General features: G+C 38.7%; 1 protein-coding gene across 8 annotated transcripts in view; it reads right to left on the minus strand.

The window, feature by feature from the left end:
- The window catches only part of FAM13B (family with sequence similarity 13 member B), a 120,143-nt gene that overhangs the window by 3,593 nt on the left and 100,630 nt on the right, over positions 1 to 15,920 (minus strand). For 6 of the 8 annotated variants that reach the window (XM_032250362.1, XM_032250363.1, XM_032250368.1 and 3 more), the window contains 10 exons: positions 14,886 to 14,951; positions 12,631 to 12,841; positions 11,812 to 11,941; positions 11,108 to 11,189; positions 6,980 to 7,209; positions 3,818 to 3,901; positions 3,481 to 3,576; positions 1,568 to 1,651; positions 1,310 to 1,473; positions 85 to 186 (listed from right to left, as the gene is read on the minus strand). In XM_032250362.1, the coding sequence (XP_032106253.1) occupies positions 85 to 186; positions 1,310 to 1,473; positions 1,568 to 1,651; positions 3,481 to 3,576; positions 3,818 to 3,901; positions 6,980 to 7,209; positions 11,108 to 11,189; positions 11,812 to 11,941; positions 12,631 to 12,841; positions 14,886 to 14,951 (1,249 nt within the window). The remainder of the gene's footprint in view (positions 1 to 84; positions 187 to 1,309; positions 1,474 to 1,567; positions 1,652 to 3,480; positions 3,577 to 3,817; positions 3,902 to 6,979; positions 7,210 to 11,107; positions 11,190 to 11,811; positions 11,942 to 12,630; positions 12,842 to 14,885; positions 14,952 to 15,920) is intronic. The other 2 variants (XM_032250367.1, XM_032250364.1) reach the window with 1 other exon arrangement.

Genomic DNA, 15,920 nt, shown 5'->3' on the forward strand with positions numbered 1-15,920 from the left:
TCCCATATATTTCACTATTTCAATATATGGTCAACTTGTGAGTTAAAGGAGATAGATGATTCAATTTTGTGATGCTCAACAAACCTTCCATTTTGTTGATAAAATGCTTCTTCAAAATCCCGCAATGTTTTGCGTAGTTTCTTTTTTTCAGCTCTGGCTTTCCAAAGTTGTTCCAGTAATTCAGGCCTAGAATTGAAATGGTAAGAAAATATTGAAGGGCACACTTGATTCCTTATACGTATTCTTAACAGAGGTTCTAGCGCTGGCTGCAAATTAAAATCAGCTGAGGAACTCTTAGGTCTACAAATGCCTAAGTTCTACTGCAAACCAGTTACGTCAGAATGGCTGAAGGACAAAAGCATCAGTACTTTAAAATCTTGGCAGGTGACTGTAAAGTGAAGTCAGGGCTCAGAACCAGTGACATACACCATACAGTCCAAAGGTAAAGAAGTGGATATAGAACAAAGAGATCAACTCTCAACTACTTCCTGTACTTTGTTATAAATCAACTGCAGGATTTTATTTGTCTCTTTGCTTTTTTACAGACACTCTCATTCTGTTGCCCAGACTGGAACACAGTGATTCCATAGTGGCCTCAAGCAATCCTCTTGCCTAAGTCTCCCAATTATCTGGGACTACAGGTGCACACCATCACCCCTGGCTAACTTAGAAAACATTTTTATAGCATCTGGGTCTCACTATGTTGGCCAGGCTGGTTTTGAACTCCTGGCCTCAAGAGATCCTCCTGCCTCAACTTCAAAAGGTGCTGGGATTATAGTCATGAGCCACTGTGCCTGGCTAGATTTTTTTTTTTTTAATTTTTGAAACATGGTAATGATTTATTTAAAAATAAGAATGATGCCAAGCACAGTGGCTCATGCCTGTAATCCAGCACTTTGTGAAGCAGAGGCGAGCAGATCACCTGAGGTCAGGAGTTCTAGACCAGCCAGCCAACATGGAGAAACCCTGTCTCTACTAAAAATACAAAATTTGCGGGGCATGGTGATGCATGCCTATAATCACAGCTGCTTAGGAGGCTGAGGCAGGAAAATCACCCAAACCTGGGAGGTGGAAGTTGCGGTGAGCTGAGATGGCACCACTGCACTCTAGCCTGGGCAACAAGAGCAAAACTCCATCTCAAAAAATAAATAAAAATGAGAATAACAATACATCACACTTAAAAAGCATGTGTCCTTTGATAAATTATTGATTTACCTAATTCCGAAATGCTCTATTATTTAACATTAAATTGCTTGGCATATATAGTTTATTATAAAAATAGGCTAAAATCACAAATCAGCATACATACATAGAAGCTGCTCGAGAACTTGACAATCGAAGATCCAGAGCCAGTTTTTCTTGATTTTCATCAACATCAGATTCAGAGTTTTCCAATGAAGACTGTATCTGTACTGCAGTTTTCAAGATATCACTTAACTCAGAGGACAGATTAACACCATCTTCTTCTTCTTCCTAAAAAGATATCCAAACAGAGAATCAAACATGCCATGACTTTGAACTTTTTCTTTAGGGAAGGGATCAGATAATTATGTCTTTAAAGGATTACCTTGATTTCTTCAAAAAAGTGTGCAGTTTCTCCTTCTATGATTGGCTGTAACATCTGACCCCTTCGCTTGGTGGATGGAGATCCCTAAAACAATCAATAATATAGTTTTACGTTTTAAGTATTCAAAGTGTCCAGTGAAGCTTCACCTCATTATGTTATGAATCTTAAACTTTATTTTCAAAGTCTTAAGCATTTGCTTTAAGTATTTTTAGGAAGTGCTTAAATTTATTTTTGCTTATATTTTTATTTATGCACAAGGAAGGTAATTTATGTCTAGAGAAGTCTAAAAGAGTTGATACAACAAATACTTTTAAAATTCTAAATAAGAACATACATGTAGCTTAATTGGAAGCACTTTTCTTTTTAAAAATAGGTGTCAACTTTTTTGGTTTGAGGACCATTCTCATTCTTTTTTTAAAATAATAGCTTTATTAAGATATAATTACATATCATAAAAGTCACCCTTTTAAATGTATGATTTGGTGGCTTCTAGTACATTTACCAAGTTGCGCAACTATCACCACTAATTTCAGAACATTTCATTATCTCAAAAGAAACTCTGTGCCCATTAGCTGTCACTCATTTGCCTTCTCCCCCGCCCCGAGCCAGCCCTTGATAACCACTAATCTAAATTCTGTCTCTATGGTCTTGCTTATTCTACGTGTTTCATACAAATGGGATCATATAATATGTGGCCTTTTATGTAAGGCTTCTCTCATTCACCTTGTTTCCAAGGTTCACCCATGTTGTGGCATCTATCAGTCTTTCATTCTTTTTTATGGCTTAAGACATTACCACATTTTATTTACCCATTCATCTGCTGACATTTGACTCAGCAATCCCATCACTAGGTATACAAATCCAAAAGAAAACAAATCATTCTACCAAAAAAAACACATGCAGTCACATGGTTATCACAGCACTATTCACAATAGCAAAGTCATGAAATCAGGTGTCCATCAACAGTGGACTGGATAAAATGTGGTAGATATACACCATAGAATATTATACAGCCATAAAAAAGAACAAAATCATGTCCTTTAGAGTAACATGGAGGCAGCTGGAGGCCATTATCCTAAGCAAATTAACACATAAACAGCAAAGCAAATACTGAATGTGCTCATCTGTAAGCGGGAGCTAAACATCGGATATTCATGGGCATAAAAAAGGCAACAACAGACAAATATTTTAAAAATTCTAAATGATAAGAACATACATATAGTTTATGTGTGGACTACTAGAGGGGGAAGGGAGGGAGGGGAGCAATGGGTGAAAAATTGCTGGGTACTATGCTCAGTACCTAGGTCACAGGACTATTTGTACCCCAAACCTCAGCATCGCGCAAAATACCCAGGTAATAAACCTGCACACATACCCCTTGAATCTAAAATAAAATTTGGGTGAAAAAAAGTCACCAGGTAGTCATCACCTAAAGGAAGCTGCCATGCAAGTGGCTAGCAACATAAAAATAGCCTGAAAGCCACAGCAATCCAGAAGTTTCAGTGAATTAATTCATAGGAAATAATGCAGAATGGGCTACAAGCTGTTTTCTATTTGAACCCAAGACCAATCTATCTACAGTCATACTGTCTAAAGGTCAATTTGGACACAGCACTTAATCTGCATTTAAATATTAAAGTTTTCATTTTTCATATTCTACCTGTTGTGATTTTACTTGTCAGGATTTAATGACATAAGCATACATAAAAATGCTTATAAAAGTGTTTGGGATATACTAGCAGACATGATTAGTTACCTATTTTATATTTTAAAATCAGTAATGTCACCTTACAATGACAATTATTTCTGCCTTGGCTGTATGTTTTCCCAATATACCACAGTAATAATTTTTTTTTTTTTGAAGAGTACATCTTGATAAAATGAACTAGAGAAATATTGCTTGTTTTACTTACAAGGATAGGAGTGATGCTAGCTCTTGTCAGCATTTGTTTTACAAGCCTATATCTATCATAGAGAGGCTTAACAATGTGCCTTTCCTCCCTGGTCACCTGAAGCAAGAAAAAAAAAAAAGAAAGAAAGAAATTTCCTAGTCATCACAAATCTAAAATGTCCAAAACGTTAAACAAGACTTATTCCCTGAATTCCACATGTTATATTAAATCAATAAGCAATCCCCCAACTGTAGGAAATAATGCTCAAAAAACAGCTCTGAAGAATGTAGGCCACAAAAGTGATTCATGTTCCTTTTTAAGACAGAAAAGCAAATCTTTTTAGCAAGAGAGATATTACCGGCCTTCCATGTTGACTTTCATAGTAAAGAAGACTTTTTTGAAGAGAAGCTTTCTCTTCCACCAAATGATCTTTGGTCATTTTCTGGAATAAACAACAACAACAACAACAAAAAATTTGTTTAACTCCACTGGCACCATTAATACTCTCCTCACTCCCACAATATAAACAATTAGGCAGGAAGGGCAAACCATCAACAGTTTAGCCCAGGTTAATGCACCCTTTGCTTACAGATTTGCAGGCAAAATTTTCAGTCTCCTATACAATTTGCTCTTATAATAAGTAGGAACAAACCCCTTTGATGGCTTGATTTACATTTTATCTGAATAGATTATGAATACTGGCTTGGGTAAATTACCTAACCTCTTTGTATTCAACATCCTCATGTGTAAAATGGTAATACTTCATTCTGCCTTAAAGGGCTTTAAAGAAGACTAAATGAGTTCTATGGAAAGCATTTGCAACACTGTCTATCCAGCACAGAATAAACATACATAACACTCTCGCTATTTAATGTTCTTGGCATTTTACTGGCATTAAGATGAGTGGGCATGCATGCGCATGTGCACACACACATAGGTTTTACAATACAATATTTCTCCTAAATGATTAAGAAAATCTGGAAGCAGTATAGTGGAAAGATCCTGGAAAATGCTCAACAATGTCCATTTGTGACCTCGGACTTCTCTACTACCTCAGTTTCCCCTCATTTGGGTTGGCACATTCTTTACACTCTAATACTCTTCTCACAGCTTTTAGTAGTCTGATTAGCAGAGTAGGCAATGCTTCCCAAATGTATCTGTGCACAAACAAGCTTCACAGACAAATAAATATGGTAAGTCCTACATACTCTACTAATTAAAACAGATTTGTCCTCTTCATTCTATAGTTCAACTATTAACACCTGAACATGTGTTCAGGGCCTGGTGTTGTGGTTCAGACCTATAATGTCAACACTTAAGGCCATGAGTTCAAGTCCAGCCTGGGCAAAACAGTGAAACATGATTTCCACAAAAAAAAGTTGTCTACAAAAAAATTTGTATAAAGAATACCCTTGCCAGGCATGGTGGCTCACGTCTGTAATCCCAGCACTTTGGAAGGCTGAGGCGGGCAGATCACAAGGTAAGGGGTTCAAGACCAGCCTGGCCAACATGGTGAAACCCCATCTCTACTAAAACACACACACACACACACACACACACACACACACACACACACACCCCTTAGCCAGGTGTGGTGGCGGACGCCTGTAATCCCAGCTACTCGGGAGGCTGAGGCAGGACAATCTCTTGAACCCAGGAGGTGGAGGCTGCAGTGAGCCAAGATCATGCCACTGCACATCAGCCTGGGCAACAGAGCCAGACTCCACCTCAAAAAAAAAAAAAAAATCCTTTAACACTAGACCAAATAATCTCTCTACTTATGTCCAGGACTCATTATTACTACCCTGGTTTCTCACAAGAGTAAAATTAAAGATAAAAATTCACTGGATAACATCTTGCTATAATAACTTTAGATTATATACATTCAGTATCAGTAGAGGATAGTTGAGTAGAGTCTGTCAAACACTGTGACTTCAACCTCAAGCTTGAATCAGTCTTAAACCAAGGATAATACATTTGAATAAGTTTGTAGGGGGTAGGGAGATATTTATTCTAACACAAAACTTAAAACTAAAAGAAAGGGCTTGGTGTTGTGGTTCACACCTATAATCTCAGTACTCATGGCCATGAGTTCAAGACCAGCCTGGGCAACAAAATGAGACATGATTTCCACATACACACACAAAATTTTCTACAAAAACAAAAAAAAATTTTTTTGAGACTACATTTTGCTCTGTCGCCCAGGCTGGAGTAGATGGAGGTGGCTCACCACAACCTCCGTCTCCTGGGTTCAAGCAATTCTCCTGCCTCAGCCTCCCAAGTAGCTGGGATTACAGGAGTGTGCCACCACATCTGGCTAATTGTTTTGTCTTTTTAGTAGAGATGGGGTTTCGCCATGTTGGCCGGGCTGGTCTCAAACTCCTGGCCTCAGGTGATCCACCCACCTTGGCCTCCCAAAGTGCTGGGATTAAAGGTGTGAGCCACCACAACCAGCCAAAAAAAAAAATTTTTTTTTAAGCAAAAGATGAGAGAGGAAGTGATGAGAATGACTAATTCAGCTCTGTTCAAGGGAAAGAAAGACTCCAATATTTGGATCTTGAGAGAGGTGTACTCTGTGTTGTCAACATACAAGTTCTGCATCAGAACTCACTATTACCTAGATAAAAGTTCACCTGAGACCATCTACTCTCTCTATTCTCCAAGCAAATCTCATCTAATATATGCTTAGGTTGCCAAATGCTTTGATCAGGACTGCCCTAGAAACAGGCTTTACTGGAAAAGAATAACGGCTCTTCAAAAAAAAAAAAAAATTTCATTTAATCCTCATAACAACCATATCAAGTTAGTATTAATGGACATAATCACATCCACATACATTATAAGATTGTTGAAGGGACTGAGTGGCATAATGCATAAAATATAATTAGCCAATGTCTGGCATAAGCTAGGAGTGCAATACATATAGCTATTAAGACACCAGGACAGGATTCAAACTCAGGTCTGTTTCATGCTTTATTTATTTATTTTTTTTAAGACAGGGTCTCACTCTGTCACCCAGGCTAGAGGCACAGCTTACTGCAGTCCTAACCTCCCCAGCTCCATTGATCCTCCCACCTCAGCCTTCCAAGTAACTGGACTACAGGTACACACCACCATGTGCACTAATTTTTAAATTTTATTTGTAGAGACAGGGTCTCACTTGGTTACTCAGGCTGGTCTCAAACTCCTAGACTCAGGCAATCCTCCTGCCTCGGCCTCAGAAAGTGCTGAAATTAGAGGCATGAGCTACTTGTTTCATGTTCTTTTACACACTCATCTTGCCAACTGCCTCCAACATAAATGAACTCATTAGCATTCTAATTTTTCAGTTTTATTATGACTCAATTCCTGAAGTATACGTTACTTTTGTTATGCTGACTAAAGCATGTTTTTGTCTGTAAAGTTGGCGAGCAGATTCAGGAAAATCAGACTACTTAGATATCTCTATCCTACTATAGTAATTATTTTGTTTCAGGAATTCTAAAGGCTAATCTGGGCAAAAATCGTAGCTCAAGATTACCTTGATATCTTCTGGAAGACACCTCTCAATACGTTTTTCTTTCAGTCTTTTAAGAATAAGTTCAAGGGTTGCTTCTTTAGTTGGTTTCTTCTCCTTCTGAATGACCTTGGGTTCATCTTCATTCTCTTCATCTTCATGGTCTAGAGAAGAGCCAAAGCTTTTTGGAAGAGTGTTACTACGTGGACGTGTCTGAGGTACAAATTCTCCATCAGAACTTTTGTGTTTTGCATCTACATTTCAGAAATAAAGACAGATAAATAATAATTGGTTTTAGCTAAAATGTGACTGGGTCAAAGCATAAGCAAGATACACAACAAGAAAGTATACATTAGTAGCACACAGACTCAGAAATTTCAAAGCCAAATAAAACATTTAAGAAGCAAAAAACAGCAAGACAGCTATTCTAGACTCATACCTGTAATCCCAGAACTTTGAGAGGCTGAGAAAGAAGGACTGTTTGAGCCCAGGAGTTTGAGACTAGCCTGGACAAGAGTGAGACCCCATCTCTACAAAAAAAAAAAATTTTTTTTTTTTTTGAGATGGAGTCTCGCACTGTTGCCCAGGCTGCAGTGTAGTGGTGCAATCTCAACTCACTGCAATCTCTGCCTCTTGGGTTCAAGCAATTCTCCTGCCTCAGTCTCCTGAGTAGCTGGGACTACAGGCGTGCACCACTACACCCAGCTAATTTTTTTGTATTTTTAGTAGAGATGGGTTTCACCATGTTGGCCAAGAAGGTCTCAATCTTCTGACCTCATGATCCACCCGCCTCAGCCTCCCAAAGTGCTGGGATTACAGGCGTGAGCCACTGTGCGCAGCTTCTACAAAGAATTTTTTAAAATTAGCTGAAACTTGGCGTGGTGGCTCACGCCTGTAATCCCAGAACTTTGGGAGCCTGAGGCGGGCATATCACTTGAGGTCAGGAGTTTGAGACCAGCCTGGCCCACACAGCGAAACACCATCTCTAACAAAAATACAAAAGTTAGTCAGGTGTGGTGGCACACGCCTGTAATCCCAGTTACTTGGGTGGCTGAGGCAGGAGAATCACTTGAACCCAGGAGGCGGAGGCTACAGTGAGCCAACATCATGGGAATGCACTCCAGCCTGGGTGACAGTCCTGTCAGTCTGTCTCAAAATAAATAAATAAATAAAATAACTGAGCACGGTGGCAAATGCCTGCCTGTAAGTCCCAGCTACTTGGGAGGCTGGGGTGGGAGGCTCAGGCTACAGTAAACCTCTTGGTTTGCCCACTGCAATCCAGCCTGGGCAACAGAGTGAGACTCTGTCTCAAAAAAACAAAAAGAAAAAGAAAAAAGAGAGAGCAAGCTATCATTTTTATATCCTTAGAGGGAGTACTATAGAATAAAATACTCTGGTGAGCATAGGAGATACAGAGGAAAACAAAACAGACATGATCCCTGTTCTCGTGGAGCATATATTCAGGGAACGAAAAACAATAACCAAGTACTCAGGTTAGTAAAATAACTTTTAAAAATGCTACGATCGCCAGGCACGGTGGCTCACGCCTGTAATCCCAGCACTGTGGGAGGCAGAGGCGGGTAGATCACAAGGTCAAGATATCGAGACCATCCTGGTCAACACGGTGAAACCCCGTCTCTACTAAAACTACAAAAGATTAGCTGGGCATGGTGGCGCGTGCCTGTAATCCCAGCTACTCAGGAGGCTGAGGCGGGAGAATCACCTGAACCCAGGAGGCAGAGGTTGCGGTGAGCCAAGATCGCGCCATTGCACTCCAGCCTGGGTAACAAGAGCGAAACTCCGTCTCAAAAAAAAAAAAAAATGCTACAATCTATAAGTAAGATAAAACAGGATGGAGTCACAGTGCTAAAAGGAATATAATTTGTGGAGGAACAACTACATTGGATGGGACTGACAAAAGAGACCTCTCTGAATAGTATCATCCTGGTAAAATATGGGATAAGGAGCTCTTCTAACACAGAAGATTTAGTAGAAGGGCATTTGTCCCCAGTGAGGCAACAGCCAATGAGGAGGTTCTAAAGCTTGGCAAGTTTAAGGAACAAAAAAGAGATATGAAAATGATCAAATTGGCCAAGGGCAGAGTGTGCAAGGCCTTGAAAGCCACAGTAAGGAGTTTTGACTTTATTGTGGGTGGAAGCCCACTGAAGGGCTTGAGAATAAGAGAGTAACATGACTTTTTATTTTTCTTTCTGAGACAAGGTCTTGCCCTGTCACCCTGGCTAGAGTGCAATGGCACAAACATGGTTCACTGTAGCCTTGATCTCCTGGGCCTAAGTGGTCCTCCTGCCTTGGCCTCCAGAGAAGCTGGGACCCAGGCTAACATGACTTTTTTAAAGGTAATTCTGGCTACCATGCAGCAGATAGGCAGTAAAAGTGAAAGAAAATGGAAAATTAGGAGGCCAAAGCTAGACAATTTAATGGTATCAATTACTAATACAATCAAGGTAATAATTTTCACTGGAAACTGGCATTAAACAAGGAAATCTTTAACAGAGGAGTAGGAGAAAATTAAGTGATATTCTAAAGAGAGATTATCTTGGCCAGGCATGGTGGCTCATGCCTATAATCCCAGCACTGTGGGAGGCCAAGGCAGACATATTGTTTGAGCCCAGGAGTTTGAGACCAGCCTGGACAACATGGTGACATGCCATCTCTACTAAAATTACAAAAAACTTAGCCAGGCATAGTGGCATGTGCCTGTAGTCCCAGCTACTCAGGAGGCTGAGATGGGACGATTGCTTCAGCCCAGGAGGTAGAAAATGCAATGAGCTAAGATCGTGCCACTACCACTGCACTCCAGTCTAGGTGACATAGTCAAACCCTATCTCAAAAGAAAGAGAGAGAGGTTATCTTAACCCCAAGAATATACACTCCATAACAGTAGGGACTATGTCTGTCTTGTTCACTGCTATATCCCTAGTTGTCTACAAAGTACTTAGTACTTCAGAAATGCTAAAAACTTTACTGGGCCTGGCCCAGTGGCTAATACTTATAATCCCAACACTTTGCAAGACCGAGGTGGGAGAATCACTTAAGGCCAGAAGTTTGAGACCAATCCAGGCAACAAAGCAAGGTCCCAATTCTATGCAAAATTTTAAAAAATTACCTGCGTGTTGCAGTGCATGCCTGTAGTCCTAGCTACACTCTGGAGGCTGAGGTGGGAGGATCACTTTAGCCCACCAGTTCAAGGCTGCAGTGAGCCAATATCTTTTTATTTTTATAGGCCAGGTGTGGTAGCCTACACCTATAATCCCAGCACTTTGGGAGGCTGAAACGATGATCACTTGAGGCTGTGAATTTTGAGATCTGCCTGGGCAACATGGCAAAACCCCATCTCTACTAAAATTACAAAAATTATCTGGGCTTGGTGGCATGCTCCTGTAATCCCAGCTACTTGGGAAGCTGAGGCACAAGAATCACTCGAACCCAGGAGGCAGAGATAGCAGTGAGCTGAGATGGCGTCACTGAACTCCAGCCTGGGCAACCTCTGTCTCAAAACAAAATAAAACAAAACAAAACAACACAACTTTACTGAGTAAATTTAAATGAATAAACCAAAGTGATGCTCTAGATAATAAACCCATATTTGGCACAGATAAAGTAGTAATTATTAAAACGTGTACTCACTAAGCATCTACAAAGTAAATATACTTCAGCAATTACTATACTGGGTTGATACCCAGAAATGCCAGGTCTAGTTTATCACTCAAGAGTTACAGTTTAGTCTTTGTAGTATAAACGAGTCACTATGATAAGACAGTCTTAGTCTTAGATGAAAATACCTACCAAAAAATCTTAGTGAAATATCCACCAAAACTCAAAGCTGCTTAATATTTGAAATGTATTTCAGATAAACTTTATAAACATCAGTTCATTTACAAATATATAATCTCAGGTATCTTTCAAAAAGATATTACTAATAAAAACACAATAAAGACATTTAAAGTATAATACAGAACCACAGTACTGTACTATAACAGTATTACAGTATGCAATTTTGACCCTAATAAAAGGAAAAAAGGTAACTTTTATTTTTGTCAAACTGCTCAAGATTTTAAATTATCAAAAGTTTTAACTGTAATTCTTAGACATTAATATAAATAATTTTTTACAAAATGGCACATAATATACCTTTAATTTGCTTCCGCAGTTTTGTAAGCTCTGTCATCCATTTCAATACCTTTGGGTTGGCAGCAATATCACTGTAGGAGGGCTGAAAAATTATAGAGCAGAATCACTGACACTTGTGATAAACAATAATTATGTTAATTTATATCCAAATAATATTTTACAGTTGCCACAGAAAAGACTACTTAATTCTTATTTCATCTTATTTTAATTAAATAGGGCAGGATATTAAGTCAAGTTCTCCCGGGGCAGGGTCTAGTAACCGGCAGAAGCCAGATTTGATTATGGGTCTTCTGACTCCAAGTACAGGACTCGTTCACTTCACATGCTCTAATTAATAAAACTCTCTTTCCCTCCCCCATTTCATCCCTCACAAACTCCCTCCACTCCACTTGGTACTTGTGGTTTTTGACAAGGCAGAAATACCAATAACATGATTTGTCAATGTAAAGCACTTGCTTTAAAAATTCGAAAAGCTGTTTTGCCAATGGAAATATAAAGATGCCACGGTGCAAATGGCAAGAACACTGGCCTGGAAGTCAGGAGGCTAAGGAGTTACATAGCTTCAGATCTACATTATCGCTATTCCTCTGGGCATCTCAGATTTGTTACCTTTCTCACACAGATCTAAACTAATGCTCTCGAAAAACCCTCCTTTCAGTTCTAATATTAGATTTTGCTCACTCAGGGCAATGTTACAAACTTACCTTGCTATTTTTCTCCCTTTCAAACTGTTCCTCAAATTGCCTAATTTTTTTCTGAAGTTTCTTGACCAACTGATAAGGTGTTCTGTCTTCTCTCTTTTCTTCTTTTGAACTAAAGGATGATCTTCGAATTCTGAATAAAAACATAAAGCCAACACTGTAATTTAAATTTTCAAGTACCAACACTGTATCTCTTATTGCCCTGACATAACACTATTACCAATAAGTATATCTTTAAGGTAAAAATAATCCCTAACACTAAAGGACAGGTAGTATAAAGAAACATTGTAGTGTTATAGACCACAAATTTAGCTAATACAAGTGATGATTAAAACAGTTTGGAATCATTTAAAACTGACTTGGACAAAGGCAGAAAAGAAACAAAGATACCTAGCAGCTCAGCACTCTTGTAACTGTTCAAACTGCATAGCAAAGTTTTTGACATTCAGATCCATTAAAAGCTTTGATAAAAAAAGATTAGGAACTGCTCAGCACCACTTGCTGCTTCCTTTACAGAGCTCTGTATTTCCGCAATGAATACACAAATAAATAAATACACCATGAGAAAATGTCTATTTGAGAGCAAACTTCAAACACTACACCGCAATGAACTCAGTAGGGTCAAAAAAAAAAAAAAAAAAGTTATAAAAATGTGTTCCATAAAATGAGGGAGAAAGCTCTGAATTCTAGGTTTAGAAGACTAAATCTTCTTTTTTGTAGACGGAGTTTCGCTCTTATTGCCCAAGCAGGAAGACTAAATCTCTCAGAAGACCTGAGTATATAACAGGAATTGCCTTTTGTAAGTACACAAAAATCATATACCTAGTAAAAGATAGTGCTTTAGATGAGGAATCCAACTTTTCTGGATCATGTAGAAAACGCTGGCTTTGCCCAAAATCTAAACTGCGGTGTGATAATACTGGAGGACAGTCCTCTTCCAAGGGGTGATGATTCATTCTTCCAGCTTGTGGAGACAGCTGAGCTTCTCCAGACTCAGAGTCCTCCTGCCAAGACTTAAAAGCAGGAAATGGCTCTATAAAACAAACACAAAGAATAGTACCATGGATCTCTTGATTCCACATGGGAAAAAAGTCATAAAATACCAGCTATAATGTGTTCCTTAAATCATATCATTATGTAGTGGTTCATATAATATTTTATAAAACAAGAGATACTAGGATCTTCACAAAGCCTACCATAGTTTAAAATTATTCAAGCTTCAATTTTTAGCCCAGAATTCTGTTTTTTTTTTTTTTGAGATGAGGTTTTGCTCTGCTGCCCAGGCTGGAGTGGAGTATCATGATGATGGCTCACTGCAGCCTTGGCCTTCTAGGGTCAAGTAATCCTTCCACCTGAGCCTCCCAAGTAGCTGGGAATAAGAAGCACTTGCCACTACACTTGAGTAATTTTCTTTTTTTGTTGTTGTTAGAGATGAGGTTTCACTATGTTGGCCAGGCTGGTCTTGAACTCCCAGGCTCAAGTGATCCTCCCATCTCGGCCTCCCAAAGTGCTGGGATTACAGGCGTGAGCCACAGTGCCCAGCCCAGAGTTCTATTTTCATATAAATTTAAATTTCTGAACCCAGTGGCAATGCAAGAAAGGACACTGTCAAGCTCTTTAATTCTAAAGATGTTACTTAATTCTGGAACTTGTCTAAACATGTTTTATTTACAAATGTTACTTTTCAAGTAGGGGAAAACTAGAAACAGCAAACATTCAACAGTTCTTAGAAATTTAACTTAAAAACCAAATGATACCAGGTGAATGACCTAACCCTCACTGTCAAATAGCTATGTTAAGAAAAAGTGAGAGCTGTTCCCCATGTTACACAGAACACTCACCAAGTGGAGCTCTCTGACTCCGGAAGAATTCTAACATTCCCAAAGGTGGAGCTAATTCACCTGACAGCACCTGGCCTCTAATATTAAACTGTGGCAGTTATCTTCTGTTACAGGATTCCTACATATATTATATATTTTAATAATACCCAAAAGTATTACTAAAACAAAACTTAATAGCACTAGGCCTTCTTAAGCACATTTACTTTACTGCAGTTATCCTGTATGCTCTCAAATGAAAGCTATGTTAATACATTCGGTGTCTTTGCAAATATAACGTTTGGTTACATACAGAACACATACAGATCATACACACAATCCACAAATATTCTCCAAATACAAAATTAAGTACAGGAGGGGAAAAAAAAATTCCCATCTACACATTAACTTTTTTTTCCTTTTCTTTTTTTTTTTTTGAGACAGAGTCTTGCTCTGTCACCCATGCTGCAGTGCAGTGACACAATCTTGACCCACTGCAACCTCTGCCTCTTGGGTTCAAGTGATTCTCCTGCCTCAGCCTCCTGATTGGGTGGGATTACAGGCGCTCACTACCATGCTTGGCTAATATTTGCATTTTTAGTTGAGATGGGGTTTCACCATGTTGGCCAGGCTGGTTACAAACTCCTGGCCTCAAGTGATCCGACCACCTCGGCCTCCCAAAGTGCTAGGATTACAGGCATGAGCCACCAGGTCCAGCAGGTTTTTAAATTACTACAATTTAAAAATTTGATGTTACGGCTATTAGCAATAGCAAAAATGAATATAAAGATGGCTTGACAGTGTCAAAATTCAAGAGTGATGTTTTATTTTTCCTCACACAACAGCTAAGAGTGCTGCTTTAATAATTTAGTTTAACTTTATGCATTAGCCATTTAAAGCATTACCTTTCCTTTCAAAATAATAAGAACATAATTTAGTTGGTTTTTGAAGTCCAGATCAATTTGATAATTAAAAACTGGGTACAAAGCGTGCAATCCCACAATAAACCCAACAATAAAGTGATTTTCAAAGCAACCCTTGTACCTGTGTCCCAGCAAATAAATAACGGTAGTAAACATTTTATGAGAAATGTCCTATTTTAAGAAAAGACAGAAGTAACAACAAGTTTTTCTGGATTCACTTTTAACCCAGAACAGTTTTCCTAAGATGTGGGGACAGCAGGAGAAGGGCTTAATAAAGAGACAAACAAAGTGAACCATAAAAAGGCAAAAAAACTAAACTATGGTGAACCATACTTACCCTCCCCATCTCTCTGCAGATGCATTGTTTTGAAATCAATGAGGGGAAAAGTGATAAGGCATGACGCTAATAAAATGGAAAAAATGGCAAAAAATACTAAAGTGAACACACAGCACAGTCAGTACAAACCATACACATAACACAAAGCCAAAGATACCAAAAACATTTCCCTAAAACCAGTGAGGCATTCTGCTCAAAAGCCTTATTAAAATAAATTACTACTAACTAGATTTTAACAAATACAAACATAACATTTGCATTTCAGCAAGCAATGCAAAAAAGGGGGAAAAAACTCAAAGTAGTGCTATTTTACCCAAACATAAAACTGAAGAAATAGAAATTCTTAAGCAGATTCTGTTTGAAGCTTTTCGGTATAAATGATTTAAAAAAAAAAAAAAAAATCTCCCTTAGTTTGCTCTTTGAAAAAATCCTACTGCATTTTATTCTAGATATAACAGGGGAGAATCTGACAATGGTATCCACTTCCATTGAAAGTCAAAACTTTGTGAACAGCTGCTACAGATTCATATTGGTGACAGTCATGTGCTACCTGCCTGCTACCTACTGCATTATGCTGACTATTTTTCTCATCTTTTGAGGAAAAAAAAACAAAACAGAAACCATATACTTAGGAATAGTGACATAGGCCTCTATTTGGAGTCATCCCGCTTCTCTACAGAGTCACATCAAACAAAGCATATCTGTGATTCCAAGGTATCCAGGGTCTAAAGTAGGTTGTTTCTTAAGTAAATAAGACTTTTTCATTTAGAATATCCTAAACTCCTAATTGTGGAAAATCAATGTTTGCATTAGTGACAAAGTTGAAAGGAACAATATGGTCTACTAACAGCCACTCTACCAAGCACATGCACAGTTCATGGCTGGGAAGTCCACTCAGGTGTCTCTAACCATTGGCTGTCTGAAAGTCAGGAACCCCTATTCCTGGAAGAGCAATAAGGAGATCTACACAGACTTGTTTAGGCTATTGAGCCAGGGCAACTCAGGGATTGAAAATCAGCCATCAGTAGCCTACAG

Source organism: Sapajus apella, unplaced genomic scaffold, assembly GCF_009761245.1.
Source record: "Sapajus apella isolate SASKATOON/1434 unplaced genomic scaffold, GSC_monkey_1.0 scaffold71, whole genome shotgun sequence".
Taxonomy (NCBI): domain Eukaryota; kingdom Metazoa; phylum Chordata; class Mammalia; order Primates; family Cebidae; genus Sapajus; species Sapajus apella.